Below are 18,181 nucleotides of genomic sequence, written 5' to 3'. Positions count from 1 at the left end.
CTCCATCACACCTCAACTCTCACTTCCTTCAAGCCAGGCAGCCTATCAGAGCTGCGGCTGCTGTCCCAGGTTGTGTCTTTCAGTTTTTAGTGCAGAGAGCTGAACTGACATGATGGAGAACTTTGGATCCCTCCAGAATGTGTCTGTGTCTCATTATCTCTGTGATTCAGTCCCTCAGAGCTGCCTGTTCATGTCTAACTAACTTTATAGCTGCAGTGGGCTCCCCGGCCCCTCCTCCTCTCATGTTTGTCCAATTGCCAGCAGCTGTTACTCATTTCACAAAAGGCCCTCCCATCCAGAGCTGAGGCTGTGAGGCTCTCAGCTCTCCGTTAGAGGAAGACGTCTCCGCTGTCAGAGAAAGGCGATCTGCTGCTGCTGGTGAGAGGATGTTTGTTTTCTTCTTCTTCCTGTGTTTCGATGTGAAAAGGTTCCTTTGTTTCCGGAGCGAGGCAACAGAGCCTCGTGTTCCACATAACTCAGGCTGAGGTCGCAGTTTTTTCTCGTTTTGACTCTTCTGTTCTGCTCCTAATCGATGCTGCTGAACTTTCTTTTTGTCTCTTGAGCGTTTTCCTTTAAGTCGCCGGACCTCCAGTCTTTTTTTTTTCTCCCTCTCCTTGTTCTGAGCCAGCTGCTCGGACTGTTATCAGGGAGTTTATCACCAACTCCATTCCTCCTTCTCCCTCCCTCCTCCTCAGTCCCAGAAGCAGCTTCATCCTGCTGTCGGTGGGGGGATCATGTGGGATCTTTCTAGTAGATCTCTCTGGCTCTCCTCTGACTCCTGACAACTTCAGTCAGAAACCTCCAGACCTGCCTAACAGCAGCAGGTGCATGAGTGTGGTCTGAAGATAACGTTTCTGGTTTCCTGCTGTCGCCGGGGAGCTGCGGCTGACGTCAGGACGCTCGGTTTGAGTCCAGCCCCTCGGGGGGGTCACACAGGATCCTTTTCTGTGTTTGTCAGAAGAGCGACAGCAGCAGACGGGAGACAAACGAAAGAATAAGACGACTTCGCCCGCTCTGCTTTTGTGTACATGAGCAAAACGGTTTCATTAAAAAGGGATTAGATGTGGCTGAGAGATATAAAGTTTCCCCTCTGAAGTGTCTGCCCTCGTTTTAACTCTCCGTGTTTTATCTCCTCTCTGTGTAGCTGCGTTGAGCGAAGTCGGGATTGTTTTTTTTTTTTTCTTTTTTTGTTTTTTTTTTGTGGGATCATTTAAACCTCGCCTCACACCTGCTGGCCTGAACCGGGAGTCCCTCCTGAACTCTGCTGCGTCGCCCTCCGCCTCCTCATGCCCCTGCAGGCGAAGCGCAGCGCCCGGCCAGCGAGCGCAGCCTGTTGCCTGAAGAAGCCTGCGTCCTGAGCGGGAGGGATGGCCCTGAAGAGGCAGCTGCTGTGGGTGGTGGGGAGCGTCGTCTGCCTCCTGGTCATATACATGCTGTGCTTGAACACGCAGTGGCGTCCGTCGTCGTCGTCGTACCTGCTCAATCTGAAGACCTGGCCGGTCAGGTGAGGGAGTTTCTTTGAAGCTTTTTTTTTTTTTTCCCAAAATATTTTTCAGAACTTCATTCTGTACTGCCAAAGAAACACACATTTACAAAGAATTTTGGTCGAGTTTCTACTGCAGATGTCTCGAAATAAGACAAAACTAACTTCTAAGTAACTTTTTCGGCACAATAAAGGAACTCCTTTTAAGTCAATTTCTTAATATTCATGGAAAAAGTAAAATTTATCAGTGAAATAATCTGCCAGTGGACATTGTTCTCCATACAAGTTAAAATGTCATGTTCCACTGACACATTATTTCACTTGTAATTTTACATCAATATTGAGGAACTTCTGTGTTTTTATGACAGTTTTTCAACTACTAGAACATTCACACTAGAAACTAGACCAAAACTACTTGGTAAAATTTTGTTTTTGCAGTGCGCAGCTTTCTTTTCATCATCATCTCCTAAATTTCAGATCATAAGTTCACAGATGCTCATAACTGGCATTATTATCATTTATTTTGGGTCTTTTAAAGATTCCTTTATTCCATTTTTTCCCCCCCCAACAAGGAATTATTCAACTTTAATTTAAAAACAAGCTTAAGGAGTACGAGTTAACTTTTACTGTGGGTGTTCTGTAATCCATACAGACTCAACATTATTCATATGGGCTCAAATATAAACGTACTCCCTCACTCGTGCACCTAACTGGGCCGTTCATTTGAAACGGTTGTTTCCCTGGCACAGGCCCAGTTTGATTTGTCCCCTCAGTTTAGATGTGTGTGTGTTGTCATCCTCCTGAGGTCAAAACAGAACAACTCAAATAAATCCACCTGGTTTTTGTTAAATCTTATCGGCTGTCGGTAAATGCCGTCACGTTGGTTTGATGGAAATGAAGGGAGCAAACGTGACCATAAGACGTTTGTCTGGTTCAGACCTTTGAACTGATTTTATTACTATTATTTATTTAAATATTCTGATATCTAATTGCTGCCTCTTGCTGCTTTCAAGAAATGTCAGAAGTCGGCTGGCCTTGATCACAGATATTAGATGAGTCACAAGCCTTTGATCCTTTTGTATATATTTTTTTAGCCATTTCCTCAATGCCAGTCCTGAAAAGCACAACAGGTTTTCTTTCTCGCTGATTCCAGTTTTCTAGACTGGATTCCAGTTCAGTGGCTGGAACTGCATTGCTTGAGGGCAAGTAATGTCTGAAAACCGGTCTGGTTTATATGACTCTTCTTAAATGAACAACTCGCATAATGGATGAACTGCTACTTCCTAGAGCAGTTGGCTGACTGAGAAGGTTTTTCAGTTGTCATTTGTGGGTAACCACAGCTGAGGAAACAGACTGAACTGGTGAAAACGGTAACTTTATTCAAACGCGCTGCATAAACTCCAGCAGATGCATCTGGTTTTCAGCACAGAAATCTGTAGCTGATTTTTAGTCATTTTCTGGTCTGGTCAGGTGAAAAAGAAACCATGGGAAACATCTGTAATTCCCAGACTGTAGTCCATGTCTTGTCTTTCCCTCCTTGTGGTTTACCTCTCTTCTTTCTGTACTTTCTTCCTTGTTTTTTGTTCATTCTGCTTTTCATTTGGTCCCTGCTCTCCTTCCTTCTCCGTCCTTTGTTGTTCGATGTCTTGTATTCCCTGTGCTCTTTCCTTCCTTTTTTTCCATCCTTCTTACCGTCTCACTTCCTTTCTTTCTTTTTCTTGTTTACATCTTTTTTTTTTCCCTGTTACCCTGTTCTTTCTTGTCCCGCCTCGTATGTCCTTACTGCTGTCAGTCTTCTCCTTCCTCCTTTCCTCAAGTATGCTTATTCTTTTTCCCTCGTCAGCCTTTTTCTTTTTGAATCATTCCTTCCCTGAAATGGTTGTAAAGGACTGAGAGAGAAACTGAGCCTGAATAAGCCCTGGATGTTGGACTTGCATGAATCTTTTTGACATCTTATCCTAAATCTTAATGAGTATAATGTCTCAAAAACACTTGACCAAAGGAAACCCGCCAACGCCCCTGAAATTTCCAAAGACGAGCTGGATTACTAGAATTAATCAAATCTAGTTATTTTTTAGTTTAGAACCATGTCAGAGTTGAAGGGTTAAACTGTGAGATCACATGTGATGAAGAGTTTCTACTGTATAACCAGATCCTATCCCCCTCCCCTCTTCCTCCTCCTCCTCGGCTCCCAGTGGATCATTGTGGCTCCAACAAAGGAACCACACAGCACTCTGCTGCCCTAATGAAAAAAATCCCCTGGAGTTATTTGACTGGAGGTGGCCTCTCACTCTCTCTCTCTCTCACACGAACGAACGAACGAACGTGAAACGTAAGCTTTGTTCCGACGGGCAGAGCTCCAGCTCTAAAAGCCAGCAGGTCCCCGACAGATGCATTAAGGTCAGCTGAGAGAAACTGGAGCGGAGACTCGTTTCTAAGTTGTTGTGTTTTTTTTTTAAGAAACTAAAGGGGAATGAGCCCAAGAAGTGTGCTAGGTTTCTAAAGCTGTTCTCATCTGACGGATGAATCAATAACAGTTTTGACTGATCTCAGATTTTTGCCAATTTTGATTTTTTTTTTCTTTTTTTTTTTTTCTGAGCGCTATAACAGCTTTGCATATTTTGCAATGAAAAGCAGTGAAAAAGAAAGAAACAAACATGACAATGAGACGCATGTCTGGTTCAGACCTTTGAACCTATTTTAAGGCAGATTTAAATGATTTTTAAATCTTTAAATGATATTTAAATCTGCCTTTCCTGCTGAGAGCAGTCAGCAGTTGTTGTAATTGGGAGCAGAGAAAATGCGCCGTGTTTGATTAGTTCCTGGCTTAACCATCTAATGGTTAACGTTGTTGAAATAACAGTCAGGGGTGTACTTGTAAGAAAATGTTGATCTAGGAGACTGATCACGTTTCCTCCTCCAGAGGTTGAAAGTGCAGAAGCTTTGCTGTTGGACCTTGAGACCTGTGTTTCCCAACCCTGGTCCTCAAGGCGCACCGCCCTGCACGCTTTAGACGTTTCCCTGCTTTACCACGCCTGATTCGGCAGATTGCAGTTCAGCAAACACCTGTTCCGCTGAAATCACACGAAACCAAGGAGACGGCATGCAGGGCAGTGAGCCGTGATGAGGGTTGGCACTTTCAGTCTTGCTCTCTGTCGCCGCTGCAGCTTAAATGAAGCACCAGCTTGTCATAGTAAACACAATCCACTTTAAATTGTCTTCGTCTCACCGCCTCACGACCTGCATTTCCATTCCAAATGTGAGCACACCTTTGTCTATGTTCTGCTAATGTCCAACAAAAAACACAATTTTGCAATGGCAATGTTTCCATCGAGTAAGGAATGAAGTTAAACTCACGTGTGACTAAGCTTTCTCATGCGATAAGTCACTTAAAACCATGGCAACAACGGCTGTAGTTACATGAGATTCTATTCATAATTCAGCTACTGAATTAGTGCAGATCTGTCAGCCACGTGACTCGTGATGAGAAAAGTTTCAATTGCAGTTCTGTAAAATATACTGCCGAAAAAACGCCTCATCCTAGCAGAAACCCTTATCAAAAAGTGTTTTCAAAATTTGCTCCCCCCCCATTAAGCGAATTTAAACTGGGCATGTGGGTTTTACACTGGTTGGGTTCTTGAAGTGATAAAATGTTCTTTAAGGTTTTCTGAGTAGGAGTGACGGGTTCCTGGCCCGAATATGAAGCTGTGAATCAAAAAGCCGAGTTCAGACTGTTTGCTTTTTGCAGTATAACAAACGGTCCTTTAGCACACATCAGCTAGTGTGTGTGTGTGTGTGTGTGTGTGTGTGTGTGTGTGTGTGTGTGTGTGTGTGTGTGTGTGAGAACCATTGGCTGTTGCCATTAGAGATGACGCTGACTAATCAGGGCTCACTGAACCTCATTTAAGGAACTTCCCATTTTGGTTAATGTTTTATGACAGAATTTTGTAAACACTTTAAAAGACACTGGCACTTAATATGGGTTTACCCAAGCTCATAGTTTTTGTTTTTGTCTTTTTGTTTGCCAAATCCAGCATATCTATAGGAATATCGTACATTTATTCATATTTTTATTTCATTTAACCTTTATTTCACCAGGAAAATCTATACTTTTTTTTTTATTTAATGCAACCAAGTCATCAGATTACAATGTGTAAAGGTTGGTTGCTTTAAGGTATCTTTACCGAACAACGGGACCTTTACCAACGCCAGGGTTTGTTTGTATTTATTTATTTTTAAAATGAATTTATTTAGTTTAGCTCTTTGCCGTTTTTCACCCTGCCAGCAGAACGAGACGGTTTTGGTGAATGTTCAGTCTGACGCCGTGTTGCGTCCGTCGCCTTGGACTCAGCAGCTCCTCTGTTCTGCTGCACACGTTGCTCCTCCAGGGAGTGCGACGGTTGACTTTACGACCCGATCGTCAGCTGACTCTGGCCTCTCAGCAGGTCACATTTCACAGGTTTTACCGAGAATGCTCTTCCCTGCCACTCGGTTACACATTAATTCATTTACTTTTAGCATTTGTGCTCTTCTCTTCAGTTTTTTTAGTTGGTTTTATTACTTGACGTCAGTCGTCATAAATTCCCTGGAGTTGTTCGACTGGAGGTGGTTTGAACCGAGACTGGATCCTTGGTGCAGGTTGTAAAAGTGTGCGCTCGTTAGTCTGAGGAAAAAATGCAGAAGTCTTTAATTTGATAAATAAATACTGCTGCTGGTGAATACCACTGCCATTTATTCACTTCATCCTTATTGCACTCGCCTGGACCGTCTTTGCCATCCGTCACTAAAACAGGCCCAGTAATGTCAGTGAAGTGGCATCATGAAGTGTCTGTAAGATGGAGGCCATGATTGCTACTTAAAGTGGCAAAACATATCAGCAGCCTGCCAGTTCTGGAATATTTGCTTATCAAATTACAGGTTAGAGCACATAGTTTCCCTGAAGCCAGACAGAAGTAAAATGGAGCCAAGCCGCCGCTGTGAAACAAGTGAAACCATTCAGTTATCATTTTTGTGCAACTTTTTTTAATTGAGGTTGTTGACGTCAATGCTTTGTAATTAATGAATGGCCTAAAATGAAATTGCACTTGTCAAACCTGAAATGAGATTAATTTGTTTTCCTTGGATCATGTTTGAAATATTTAGTGTTTTTCAGGCTAACGGGTAAGATTTCTATTTTCCAAAAATTAGGCAATAACGCGTTCTCTTCCAGTTGCACAATCATGCGCTAGTTCCCGTCACATAAAATCCTTACTAAATGCATTTTATGTCAAATGAAATGAGACATGACGTCTGTAGTGCTTCTGGATCATATTGTAGTTTCTCTACCGTTTCTACAGTTGAGCCAAAGCAGATCGTTTCCCCTCATCTCATTTGCGCAAGGTGAATTCTGACTTTAATTGGTGCTGATTTGCTTGACCTGCACTGGTTCGTAACACAGAGGTCTGTTCTTGGCTTGTGTTCCAGCACAACCTTGAATACTAATGAGGATGTGCAGAGTAGTATTTTCCAACAGGCTCTACATGAGTTGGCTGAGAGTCGTGTCCTTTCAGGAAGTGTAATGGCTGAACGGTTCCTTCAATAGCAAACAGAGACTGAGATCACTGTGTGTGGTTTGATCCTCCACAGCAACTCTAAGGACGCTCTGCTCAGATGGAGCGACTTCGTCCAGGACGACCTGGCCACCACCACCCTTCTTGACCTCGCGGGAGCCAAACAGACTGCAAAACCAGCACAAGACCAAATCAAGAACGACTCGCTGTCCGGGTCTGACGGCGTAGACAAAGCCAAAAGAACCACGAGGGCCCCTCTGGCCAAGCCCGCCAGACCGCCGGGCCCAACAGAACCCCCTTACATCGGAGACTTTTACATGAGTGAGAACATCCCTCCACAAACGGTGAGTCAGCTCTGGATTTAACGGGATTATTTGACCCAAAGATTTGGTGTCAATGGAATTGATCATCTCTGTTTGTCTTGTATTGGACAGTATCTGCTTTGGTCCAAAACTAAAGTCAGGCCTCCAAGGCTGGTGTCTCCTGTGTCTTTTAGACGTTTATAGGTTCATCGAACCTGCATCAAATGCTCATTAGCAGATCTCTGTAGCGCTAGACGTTGAGGCGATTCAACCATTTGAAGCAGAAACGCGTCTACAGGGTGCAGAGCGCAAACCTGCCCTGAAAGACTCGAGTTGCTTTAAACGTTTCTAGAATTACTCCGGCTGTTCCTGTCAGACGGTGTAAACAGGTTTTCAGTTGACGTTTTCCTGACCTGCAGCAGCTCACTAATTATCAACTTTTTAATCTTGTGAATAGCTGTCTGCTCTGTTTTTAAATTGCCTTTCTGCCCCATTTTAAGAGGAGTGGCGACTTTTTTTTTTTATTTTCCCATTTGGTTTCACAAACCTCCTCTCTTCACTTTATCTACATCAGTCATTGGATTACCGTTTACCCTGGAGCTCTCGAGTATTGTTGATGACGGCGAGTCAACTATAAACAGAACTTTGTTTGAACCGTTTCATAAATGTAAGATGTGTGGTGGCTGAGAGGTGAGATTTACCTGGAGAAATGATTAATGTTCCCTATAACCTGATTTAACCTGGAGAAGTGATTAATGTTTAAACTGGAGAAACAGGAGTTTAGATTTAAAGTTTGTAGATGTCACATGATCAGGCTTATCAGTGGAAAGCATCATTAATGTTCTGGCTTGGGTCCGGCTCTGTGTTGTCGCTGGGCGGCTGCCGCCGTTGTGCAGATCTGTGTTCCTGTTAAACGTTTTAGTTTAGTCGTGTGTGTGTGTGTGTGTGTGTGTGTGTGCGTTGCCATTTCCACACCTTGTTACATGTTGTGTTCTCTCTTATGACTCATTAAAACTGATTTGACTGGTTTTGCAAGATTTGTGCACAGTCCTGTTAAAACTGACATCCTGATACACACACACACATAATCTGGTCTATAACAATGTACTAAAAAATGAACTGAATTCTCTAAAGAGCAGCTTCCATTCATTTACAGTAGTTCCTGTTTTTTTTGTTTTATTTTTAATTCTCCTTTTCATCGATTGAGAAACCAGGACGGCAAAAATTTCTTCCAGCAGCCATTTTTATAAATATCACAGATTTAACACACTTTTTATTCAGTCAAGTCTAGTCGGAGCCACTTTTACAAAAACGGTTTTCTTCTCCATCTTTTTAAATAAGTTGGTGAAAGGTTTGAGCATCGCTCTGTCTGCAGACTGTAGTAAGAGCAGTGTCGACTGGTTCAGAGGCTCCAGTCTAACCAGTAGACGTCTGCCACCTTTTCCTCTCTCCTGCCTGAGTTCATGTCGGGTCTGTATGACTAACGGAAAACAGTCTGCCGAACCGTGAGCCTCAGGAGGATATCTGACCTGCTGACGGACCGTGACAGACGGGGACTGTAGCGTTTTCCTTTTTCGTCTCTGTTTTTGTTGTCATGACTCTACCGCTGTGTTATCCGCTCCTCACAGAACTGCCCAGATGGCATCCGAAGTCGGATAAAGGAGTCCGAGTTTGGGCAGCTGTTCCTGGAGCACATTCCCGTCCTGCAGTGGGCCCGACATGTGACTCAGGAGCAGCACCAGCGTCTGAAACGGTACCCAGGGACGCACGGCTGGGGAGGCATCGACTACGACAGTGAGATCCACTTTCTCTAAATGTTTTTGTTTTTCATCGTTTTTCTGCATTTTATTATTTGGGGAGTTTTCACTGTCCTGGTTCACAAAGAGGCTGCTGTTTTACAGGCAGGACAAGAATTGCAGTAAATAAAACACTGTTTGATGCTGCAAGATAAATTCTTGCTTTGTCACAGCAGTGAAAAAAAAACTGGTTTCATATTTCCGAAAAACTGTTCCTGTGATCCTTCGCCACCTCTGAAAGGAATCTACCCACCTTCACAGGGCATGAGGTTCACGTTCAACTTTGCTGTCCTCTGAGCAATGAGCTGAACGATCGTCTGCTTTAAAATTAAGGGCAGGCACAGACTTGTGGGTCAGGCTCAAGGGACCAGAGGATGTAGGATGAGATTCCTTTGTTTCTCCAGAGGATTTGGAGCTTAACAACTGTTGATGGGAGAGAGTTTCTTCTTCCAAACGACTTTCTTTTCTTGATTAACGTCCGACTCTGTTTTAGTTTAGCTGTTATGGGTTCCTGGAAAATGTCTTTTTTTTTTTTTTTTTTTTTTTTTAGATTCGCCTTGGAAAGAAAATGAATCAATAATTAATAAATAGCAGGTTTACTCTTAATCTTGACACAAACTGAGGAGGACATGTGCCGTTTGTGGCCGTAACCTGAATATTTTAATCTTCCATTCAGTTCAGGTTCATTTTTGGTCATTTTAATGAAAACATTTTACAGCATCAGAAACCAAATGTCACTCCAGTCAAAATTACTGTTAATTATGCATGAATATTAACTTCTTCTTCTTTTTTTTTATCAGATAAAGTGAAGTATAATAAATCTGTAGATCAGATCTGTGTAATTATTGTGCAGTGAACCTAACTTAGTGGTTAGTGGTTTGTTTTCGGACAGTTTGAGGAAGCAGGAGTCTCTCATCATCATCCTCATATTCTGTTAATGTGTAAAGATGGGCTGTGATATGTACAGTTTAGGAAACATTTTATTATTATTATTTCTGATCAACTGTGCTTCTCTCTGCAGCTCTGATGGATACTCTGACTGTGCTAAACTCCTCCGCTAACTGGAGGATGTTGGATGACTGGGACAGTCGCAAGAATAAATCGGCGTGCAGCCGCTGTGCCGTGGTGGGAAACGGAGGGATCCTGAAGGGCTCGAAAAAAGGGAAGGAGATCGACGGCCATCATTACGTCTTCAGGTACTGAGCTGGACAGCAGAGCGCTGACATCTTAACAAAACTCTACTGTAAAGAAACTCGTCAAGCAAGTTGATTTTTGTTTTATAAGTTGAAACAATCTAAAAAAAAAAAAAAACATGCTGCAGATGGGTTTGGCTGCCATGGCAACATACCACATACCCCCATCAAAATAAAATGATCATAAATGTTGTTTTGAGTTGTTTTGAGATGTTTGGGGTTTTCCTTCCGTGTTTGTGCTCATTTGTGGACCCTGTGGCTCCGCAGGACCAACGGGGCGGTCATCAAAGGCTTCGAGGAAGACGTGGGCTCCCGGACCACCCACTACACCTTCTCCACCAACACGCTGATGAACTCCATGAGGAGCTACGGCGGCGTCGGGTACAACGGACCGCCCGTGTCCGCGGTGAGGACGCGACCACAGGGTCTCTCCTCCTCTCTGAATGACGCGTCCTCTCCTTTAACGCTGCGCTGCTCCGCCACAGGAGACGCGGTACGTTTTCCTGCCCGATCACGACCGGGATTACCTGCTGATGAAGGCGGCGTCCACGCACACGCTGGTGCTGAGGGGACCCGAGCGAAACAAAGAGTGAGTGACGGTCACAGATGAGTTTATGTCGAGGTTGAGCTGCATCATTGATCTAAAGTTGTGATGAAATATGAGCCGTTAATTTATCTTGTTGCATTCAAACCCGTTGGCAGGTTGGATCTCCGTAATGTTTTTATTTAAGGCAGGCAGGCCACATTTTTAGTCACAAAATGCAACTTCACCTAATGTCATGTATATGAATTTTTACAATTCTGTGATTAAAAAAATAATAATGTTTTGATATTCAAATTCTCATTAAATTTTAAGAATAAATCCTTTTTAAAATTTGATTTGAACTTGACGTGAGTCTGAATTTTTAATGCGTTTTAAGACGTTTCCTCTTTTAGTTTGACGTGTTTTTAAATATAAAATTGATCAGATCTTTATTTTGTTCTAAATAATTTAGATCTGACCTCTGGCTTATTAAAACGCTCAACCACTTCCACCGTTTCATCATTAGTCATTTGCCACAGCCTACGTGGAAAAAGCCACGTATCCTTTCGGTACGACTTCATCCGTCTCAAATATTTACACATCACTCCTTGCAGCTCATTTGCTTGGTTCGAGTGTTTTGCCTAAAGCTTCGGTTTGGGACAGATCGTCTCACGTTTCACTTTAAAGGACCTTAACCTGGGTTAAAGCTCCACTCTGTAAAGGTGCTTCTCCCTATTTAAATTCAACCTGCTGTGAACCAGTCTGCAGCTGAAGTGAGTCGCGTAGTTGAGAGCCTAGAAAACCTGAAACTGAAACCGGTTTGTTTTTGTTTTTTTGTGTTTTTTTGCAGAGCTGCCATGTCATCCCGGATGTAGTTCGCAGCTTTACTTCATAAAATCAATCATGCAGTTTGTTCTGAAAGCCGCTCGGCACTGATGGGTTTCCTGACGTTTGGACATCGACTTCCCTGTGCCCATAGATAAAATGATTAGATTTGAAAGATGCTGTTCACTTAAATCCACGTAATGACAATTGTGTCGTATTTTTACACTTCAGTTTTCCCAGAGTCCAAAATGATTCCCGTTGCCTCTGGATCACATCGTTCTCGCGTTTATTTTGTTTTCTCATCTGGTCGAGTTGAACGCTGCTCCTCGACACGGCGATGCTGGGCGAACGCAGTCATTGTTCACAGCTGAATCTGTTCTTGGTTTCTGTTTCAGTGCTGATTGTCGACATTCAGGACTTGAATCTGTTGAGATTCTCCAGTACTTTTACAATATCCCTAAATTATTAAACCTTCTGTAAAGTAGCTCTTATAGTTTTGACAGAAGGTGCTTGTCGGCAACTAATCATGTTGCTGAATGGATGTGAAATTAATTCACTCTACATTTTCTATTATTGTAATTTAATACCCCAGCAGAGATTCCTCTGTTTTTTAAACTGTTTGCCTTTGTTTTGTTTTTTTTTTTACATTGGTGAGCTTTTAGACCAGTTGTTTTACATTTTAGAGGCTTTAAATTCTTCCAACTAGGCACTGCTGCATGTGTGCGTGTGAAGAAAGGTTTACGGGTTAAAACTTGAAGACAAAATTACATGAGGAAATGTGACAGTGCGAATCATAACAAAGATGCGAGCTAAGGACATGTTTAACCAGTTTTATTAGAATCCATGTTTCACCTGAAGATGTGACGATTACTGCAAAACCAAAATACATTTTTCTACACCGTTAATTTCTATTGTTTACTTTGCGCAGCCCAACGAGATACTTTGGAAAGGATGTCTCGGCAGCAAAGCTGAAGATGTACCACCCAGATTTCATCCGTTACCTCAGAAACAGGTGAGCCGGTGATCTGAATGAAAACGGCAGCAGAGATGGGATTTAGAACGTGATGAGACCTGGACGAGCTTCTGAATAGATTTTCCTGCTGGTTTACGTAAAGCTGCCCGAAGCATGAGAACGTCTGTAATCCCTAAAGATGTAGTTATGCTAATTAAGTTTTTAAAACGGCGGTTTTAGACGTTGTTTGTGCAACTCTCGACAGATTTCTGATTTCTGGTTTCAGATTCCTTCGGTCGAACATCCTGAACGGTCGATATAGGAGCATCTACCGTCCGTCGACTGGAGCTGCAATGCTGCTGGCTGCGCTGCACACCTGCGACCAGGTAGGAGTCGTGTTTTTTTTATGTATTATCTACCACACTTTAACCGTGATGGAAACCTGCCTGTAGAAGTATACGAAGTAGGTTTAACCTGATGGAGAAACTGCAGAGGAAACTAAAAATCAGGGTAAGGCATCAAATGGAGCAGCAGCACAACATAAAGAAAACAGACTTTTATTTTATTGTATAGAACTTTACATTTTGTTTATTATATGAAATGTATGTACAGGACATCAGCTATGAAATAAAAGCTTGGTTAGAAATGCGTCGTACATTTCTGGCCCACGTAATCACACAAAGTTTGTCTTAAGTCATTGTTTTGGTGTGGCTGTTGCAAAGCTGTGATCTCGGTCCTTACAAAATGTCTGAGTAGAGCTGGAAGAGTTTGTGTGTGTGGGATGGGAAGCTTACACACTGACCCAGTTACGCCGGTTCTGATGGGAGGAATGGGCCAGAATTCCAGTAAGTCCTGTGAGACGTTTGTTGGAAGGAAACTTAAAACCAGTTAAAAGGACAGTTCTGCCAAATATTAAGTAAAGGTCTTATGAATATAAAATAAAGAGACAAAACTGTCTTTACTCTTGCATTTAGCAAAGGGAGATGATTTTTGGGCCATTCTGATCTAAAATAGAAAAATGTTGTACAGCGCCTGGCTGCGCTTGCACAAAGACAGGATTGTGATTCTCCTCAGCTCAACCTGCAGAAATATTTCCCATTTCATTTTTACTTTTTTTCTTGTTTTTCTTTGGTTGTCAGAACTGCCACAACCTTCAGATCCCCTTTTTTGTAGAACCCGTTTCTCGACCCGTCAACAGGAGGAAACAGAGATGAAGATAGAAAATGAGTCTGTTTGTTTTATGCTTCTGCATAAAACAAACGGTCAAACCTTTTGTTTGTTTTGTAGGTGAGCGCCTACGGCTTCATGACGCCAGACTACAGCAAATACTCGGACCACTACTACGACAAATCCTATCACAAGGTGGGCTTCTTCGCCAACCACGACATGCGTATGGAGATGAGAGTGTGGCAGAGCCTGCACAAGGCCGGACTCATCACGCTTTTCATGCGCAATGAAACGAACCTCAACTGATGCCGCCCTTCCTGCAACGTGACGCGAGTTTTCCTGTCGGTGAAGAACTGTAAATGTTTGTTCAAACAACTGTTTGGGTTGTTCCTGGGAAAGATGAAGATTGAATTAAACTATTTCTCTAGAAGGATTTATTTATCTTGGGATGCACGAGTTGAGCGTCTGTGGCTCCCCAAAGAAATGTTTCTCTTTTCCCCTCAGTTATCACAATTAAGTTGAACTGTAATTTAAGAAGACGGTGACAGTGTTCTTATACAAACAAGACCAAAATTAAGGATTTCTGAGCCTTAAAGAAAATCCACTGGAGTAGCTTTGTGCATAAATTATTGACCGTTCTAGTAATAAATGCATCGGTTCGTATTACATGCCGTCGCAAACAAAAAATTTCTAGGTGAAAATACGTTCATAGTTTGGATATTCTGACTCCACAGATTGCCATCTCTGGTTTTTGAGAAGCTTGGACCTTGTAAAGCGGTTCAGCTTTAGTCTTCCTGCCAACTTTCAGTCGTTTCCAACGGGAGCAAAGTTGATGTCGGTTTTTGTGTGTGTGAGAGCGCTTGGTTTCCCTGGTTTCCAAATGGAGATGAACTGACTTGGTGTTTACATTTTACAAATACAAAATCATGTTAACTAACTGCTGTACTTTGTTCAGCCTTCTTGTTACCCTCCTAAGGGTTTTCTCTCTCCTGCATCCTGAATGAACTGCAGCCAAGTCTTGACATGTTGTTGAAAATTATCTTTAAAATGTGTGATTTCTCTCGCGCCATTTAAATGCCTCACTGATGCTGAAAATGACCAACTTTAAGTCGTCTTCTCTGTTTACAGCATCAACATCCTTTGTTGTTGTTGCTAGGGAACCAGGCAGTTCTTGGTATACAAATATCCCTAATTGTAAAAACGATAATCTTGAGTTTCCAGCCCAAAATTGTAAGTCACATCACCGTGTGGTGTCTCTAATTATAGTGTTTGAGCATAAAGACAGCCTGAGATGTTGTTGCGTTTTATTGCTAACAATGGCTTCGGTTAGCATTTCCATTCCTGGTCCTCAAGGCACACTGCCCTGCATGTTTTAGATGTTTAATACTTTTGAATCAGATGTTCAGCGATCAGTCTTCCATTCAAATCCTGAAGCAGAATAATGTCTAAAACGTGAGGACGGTCTGCCTTTTCTGACCAGGGTTGGAGAAAAACTAGCATAGCTAACATCTGGGTTAACAGGTGCCTCTAAATGATTTATTTGTGGATAAAAGTTATAGTATGAAATTTAACGTATCATTCTGAAGTTTGAATCTTCTGAGCTCTGACCGTCAACACGGAAATGGAAAGACGTGCTAGCATGCTAACGTTTGCAAGTAGCTCAGATTGATCCGTTTTAATACCGCATTAAGCTGTTCAGCTTCAGGTTTTGTCAACAGCCACCGAGCCACACTAAACGGTCTGGAATCATTTTCTACATGAGGTCATGGTACAAAGGGCTAAAGATAAATGCATGAATAAAACTGGTGTCTAGATGTGTCGAAATATGCAATCATAATTGTTTTGGCGACCGTCCTGCTGATAAACGCACCATTAAAAAGCGGCGTGCATAAAGGATCTCTAAGAAAACCCAAGATTTGTTTCCAGGATGTCTAAACTCCGTTTCTGGTTAAAGTGTATGAAATTGGTTGTACTTCCCGAAGTGATGAGTAAATCTCCCTGAAATAAAACTGTAATGTGCTGAGGAGTAGATGCAGTTCCTTGATGACAGTTTTGTTGTTGTTTTCTAGAACCTAGGGTACAGTATCTTTTTTTTCTCTCTCTCTACAGCGACAAGGACTGTAAACTTTCACCAAAGATCTATCCCGCCGTTTCGTTTTTTAGAGCCATAAATCTCAGCAAAGGTGTTGCCTGAAGGACTTTAGAACGTCACAAAATGTGTCTCTGCCATAAAGTTTAATGTGAGATGCTGTTAAGGATCCAGCTCTGTTTGACTTTAATGGCTCTCACCTGCGGCCAAAGTTTATTCTGACTCTCTCTCTGTCACTCCTTTTACTGTGGATTGCCTCCAACTGTGACTTTAAAGCTTATTCTGATTATTGTGTAAATATGAAAGGATTTATATATTTAACTTTAATTGTAGTGGGTTTTTTTGTTTGTTGTTTTTTTTTTTTTTAAAAAAAAGTTGCCACTTTTATTTTAAACACTTTGTGGCCATTTGTGCCTTTAATGAAAAATGGGATTTTGTTGAATTTTTCTTGGGTGTAGGTGTTTCTGCAGAGACAGGAAACGGGGAGCTGTTTAAGACTTGTATTTTATTTTATTTTTTTTGGGAAGGTGGCAGGTAACAGGATTGGTTTGTTCACACTCCCCTCTTGACAAACTGTCCTCTGTGTTACATCATCCTGTATGACAAACTGAAAGTTGCATTTTTCCTACAGTCTTGAGACACTGTGGGTTTTTGGGTTTTTGGGGGTTTTTTCCAAGCGGAGGAAAAAGGAAGGGCAAATCAGGGAGCTTTTTGTATTATAAGCTACATTCAAGTAACGGGGTTTCATTCTCTAAACCTGTCTATTTTTCTAGACTGTAGCCACGCAAAGGGACTTTTACAGTGCAATTTCTGTTTATTTTTGACCCAATAAAACTGTACAAATGTAAAACCAGCTTTAATGGATGTTTTTTGTGTTTTTCTGTAACCTTTCACACTCCCAACCTGCGTGGTGTTTCTTAACCCCCCCCCCCCCCCAACAGAACATGGAGACGATTTTCTGGAAAATATTGAATGAAAATAAGTCAGTCAGCTGATGCAGTTTTGCTTCCTATTTTCTGGCTGTTATTTATACCTGCAAGCTGTTATGAACAAGAAAATGAAACTAGATGTGAACTTAATGTAATCTGGGCTAAAGAGTTTATTGATCATCCCTCTGAGCTCATCTTTCAAAGTAAAAGATGATCTCAGCGCTTGAAGAATGTGTTCAGCTGGGTGTTTATCCCACCTCTGTTTTTTAACATAACTCTTTAAATCCTTAATTTACAGCTTTAAAAACCCTTTAAGGTGTTGATCTGCAGGGCCTTGAACTGAGATTACCTGGTGGTGAACCGCTGCCGCTCACTGCTGCGCAGCAGGGAGGGGAACATGAAGCCAGATGTGTGTGGTGCCATGTGGTCGGGTGCGTTTGAGGTCATGAGTCAGACTTTACAGCACTGCCAACATGTCTGCCAGCTTGAGGTTGCAATTACAGAAAGCCATGGCCATCTGAAGTTTTTACACCAGTAAGCTTTTTGAAAAGTGACACTGGCATTATCCAAGGATGATCAACGGGTTTCTGTTTACTGTAATATTCATTAGTCATGAGTATTTCAGGCACCACCCGTCCCATAAACTGGAATATAATCATCCTCTCAATCTTTCCAGCACAAAAATGAGATCTGTGGTCTTAGTCTTGGACCGCACGATGAATGTTGGGGAGTAAACGGGAACCCAAGAAATGAGAGGAAAACTGTTTAAATGAGGTAAATTATTTGCTGTCAGTGTGGAAAAATTGGTTAAATCGGTTAAACATCTTAGATTTATTGCTCCGGGGGGAATGTAAGTTGAACTGCATGTTTTTTTTAATATATTTTCAGATTACTGCATTTTTGTTGTGGAAGTAAAAATGACAGTGTTTTAGCTTTATGATTCAAAACTAAGCGCTTTCATCAACCCTGCAGGAAACGCTCCTGTCTGCTGCTTCCCAGTGGCGGTAACGACTTACTGCTTCGGCTTCCATATTCATTTAATTCAGTTCAATTTATTATTACATCACCAGTTTATAATCTCAACACTTTTTAGTTTATATATAGAAAAATATCAAACAATCAATTAATGCAGACAATAATCAACCCTGATGAGAAACTGAATGCAGGTGTTGACCTCAGACTGATGCTGTCAAACTTTAATGATCTTCAGATCTCTGAACATTTATGTTCTACATTTCCACTGAGATCTTCATCCAGTTTACATATATATACAGACAGATCAATCTATAGATGTAGATATATCTATATATATACATATACATATATAGACATGTATATTTATAGAGAGATATCTGTATATCTATATATACATG

At 41.9% G+C, this 18,181-nt stretch overlaps 1 protein-coding gene across 2 annotated transcripts; it reads left to right on the top strand.

Annotated features, from left to right (window-relative positions):
- Positions 1-285: 285 nt before the first annotated feature.
- st6galnac (ST6 (alpha-N-acetyl-neuraminyl-2,3-beta-galactosyl-1,3)-N-acetylgalactosaminide alpha-2,6-sialyltransferase) lies at positions 286-16,732 on the top strand. 2 transcript variants are annotated; one of them, XM_014982900.2, is made up of 10 exons: positions 286-378; positions 1,145-1,504; positions 7,109-7,376; positions 8,963-9,128; positions 10,152-10,326; positions 10,591-10,729; positions 10,809-10,912; positions 12,600-12,683; positions 12,910-13,009; positions 13,911-16,732. In XM_014982900.2, the coding sequence occupies exons 2-10, from the start codon at positions 1,368-1,370 to the stop codon at positions 14,094-14,096; spliced, it is 1,359 nt and encodes a 452-aa protein (XP_014838386.2). In that variant the 5' UTR covers positions 286-378; positions 1,145-1,367; the 3' UTR covers positions 14,097-16,732. The 2 variants fall into 2 exon arrangements, with proteins under 2 accessions (XP_014838386.2, XP_014838384.2); XM_014982898.2 differs by lacking the exon at positions 286-378 and adding an exon at positions 827-1,040.
- The last annotated feature ends 1,449 nt before the right edge of the window (positions 16,733-18,181 follow it).

The sequence above is a fragment of the Poecilia mexicana genome, unplaced genomic scaffold (genome assembly GCF_051168715.1).
Source record: "Poecilia mexicana isolate PSO_F unplaced genomic scaffold, ASM5116871v1 scaffold_19, whole genome shotgun sequence".
NCBI classification, from domain to species: domain Eukaryota; kingdom Metazoa; phylum Chordata; class Actinopteri; order Cyprinodontiformes; family Poeciliidae; genus Poecilia; species Poecilia mexicana.
The sequence above is the reverse complement of the archived record's forward strand: the minus strand, read 5'-3'. Positions and strand labels throughout refer to the sequence as shown.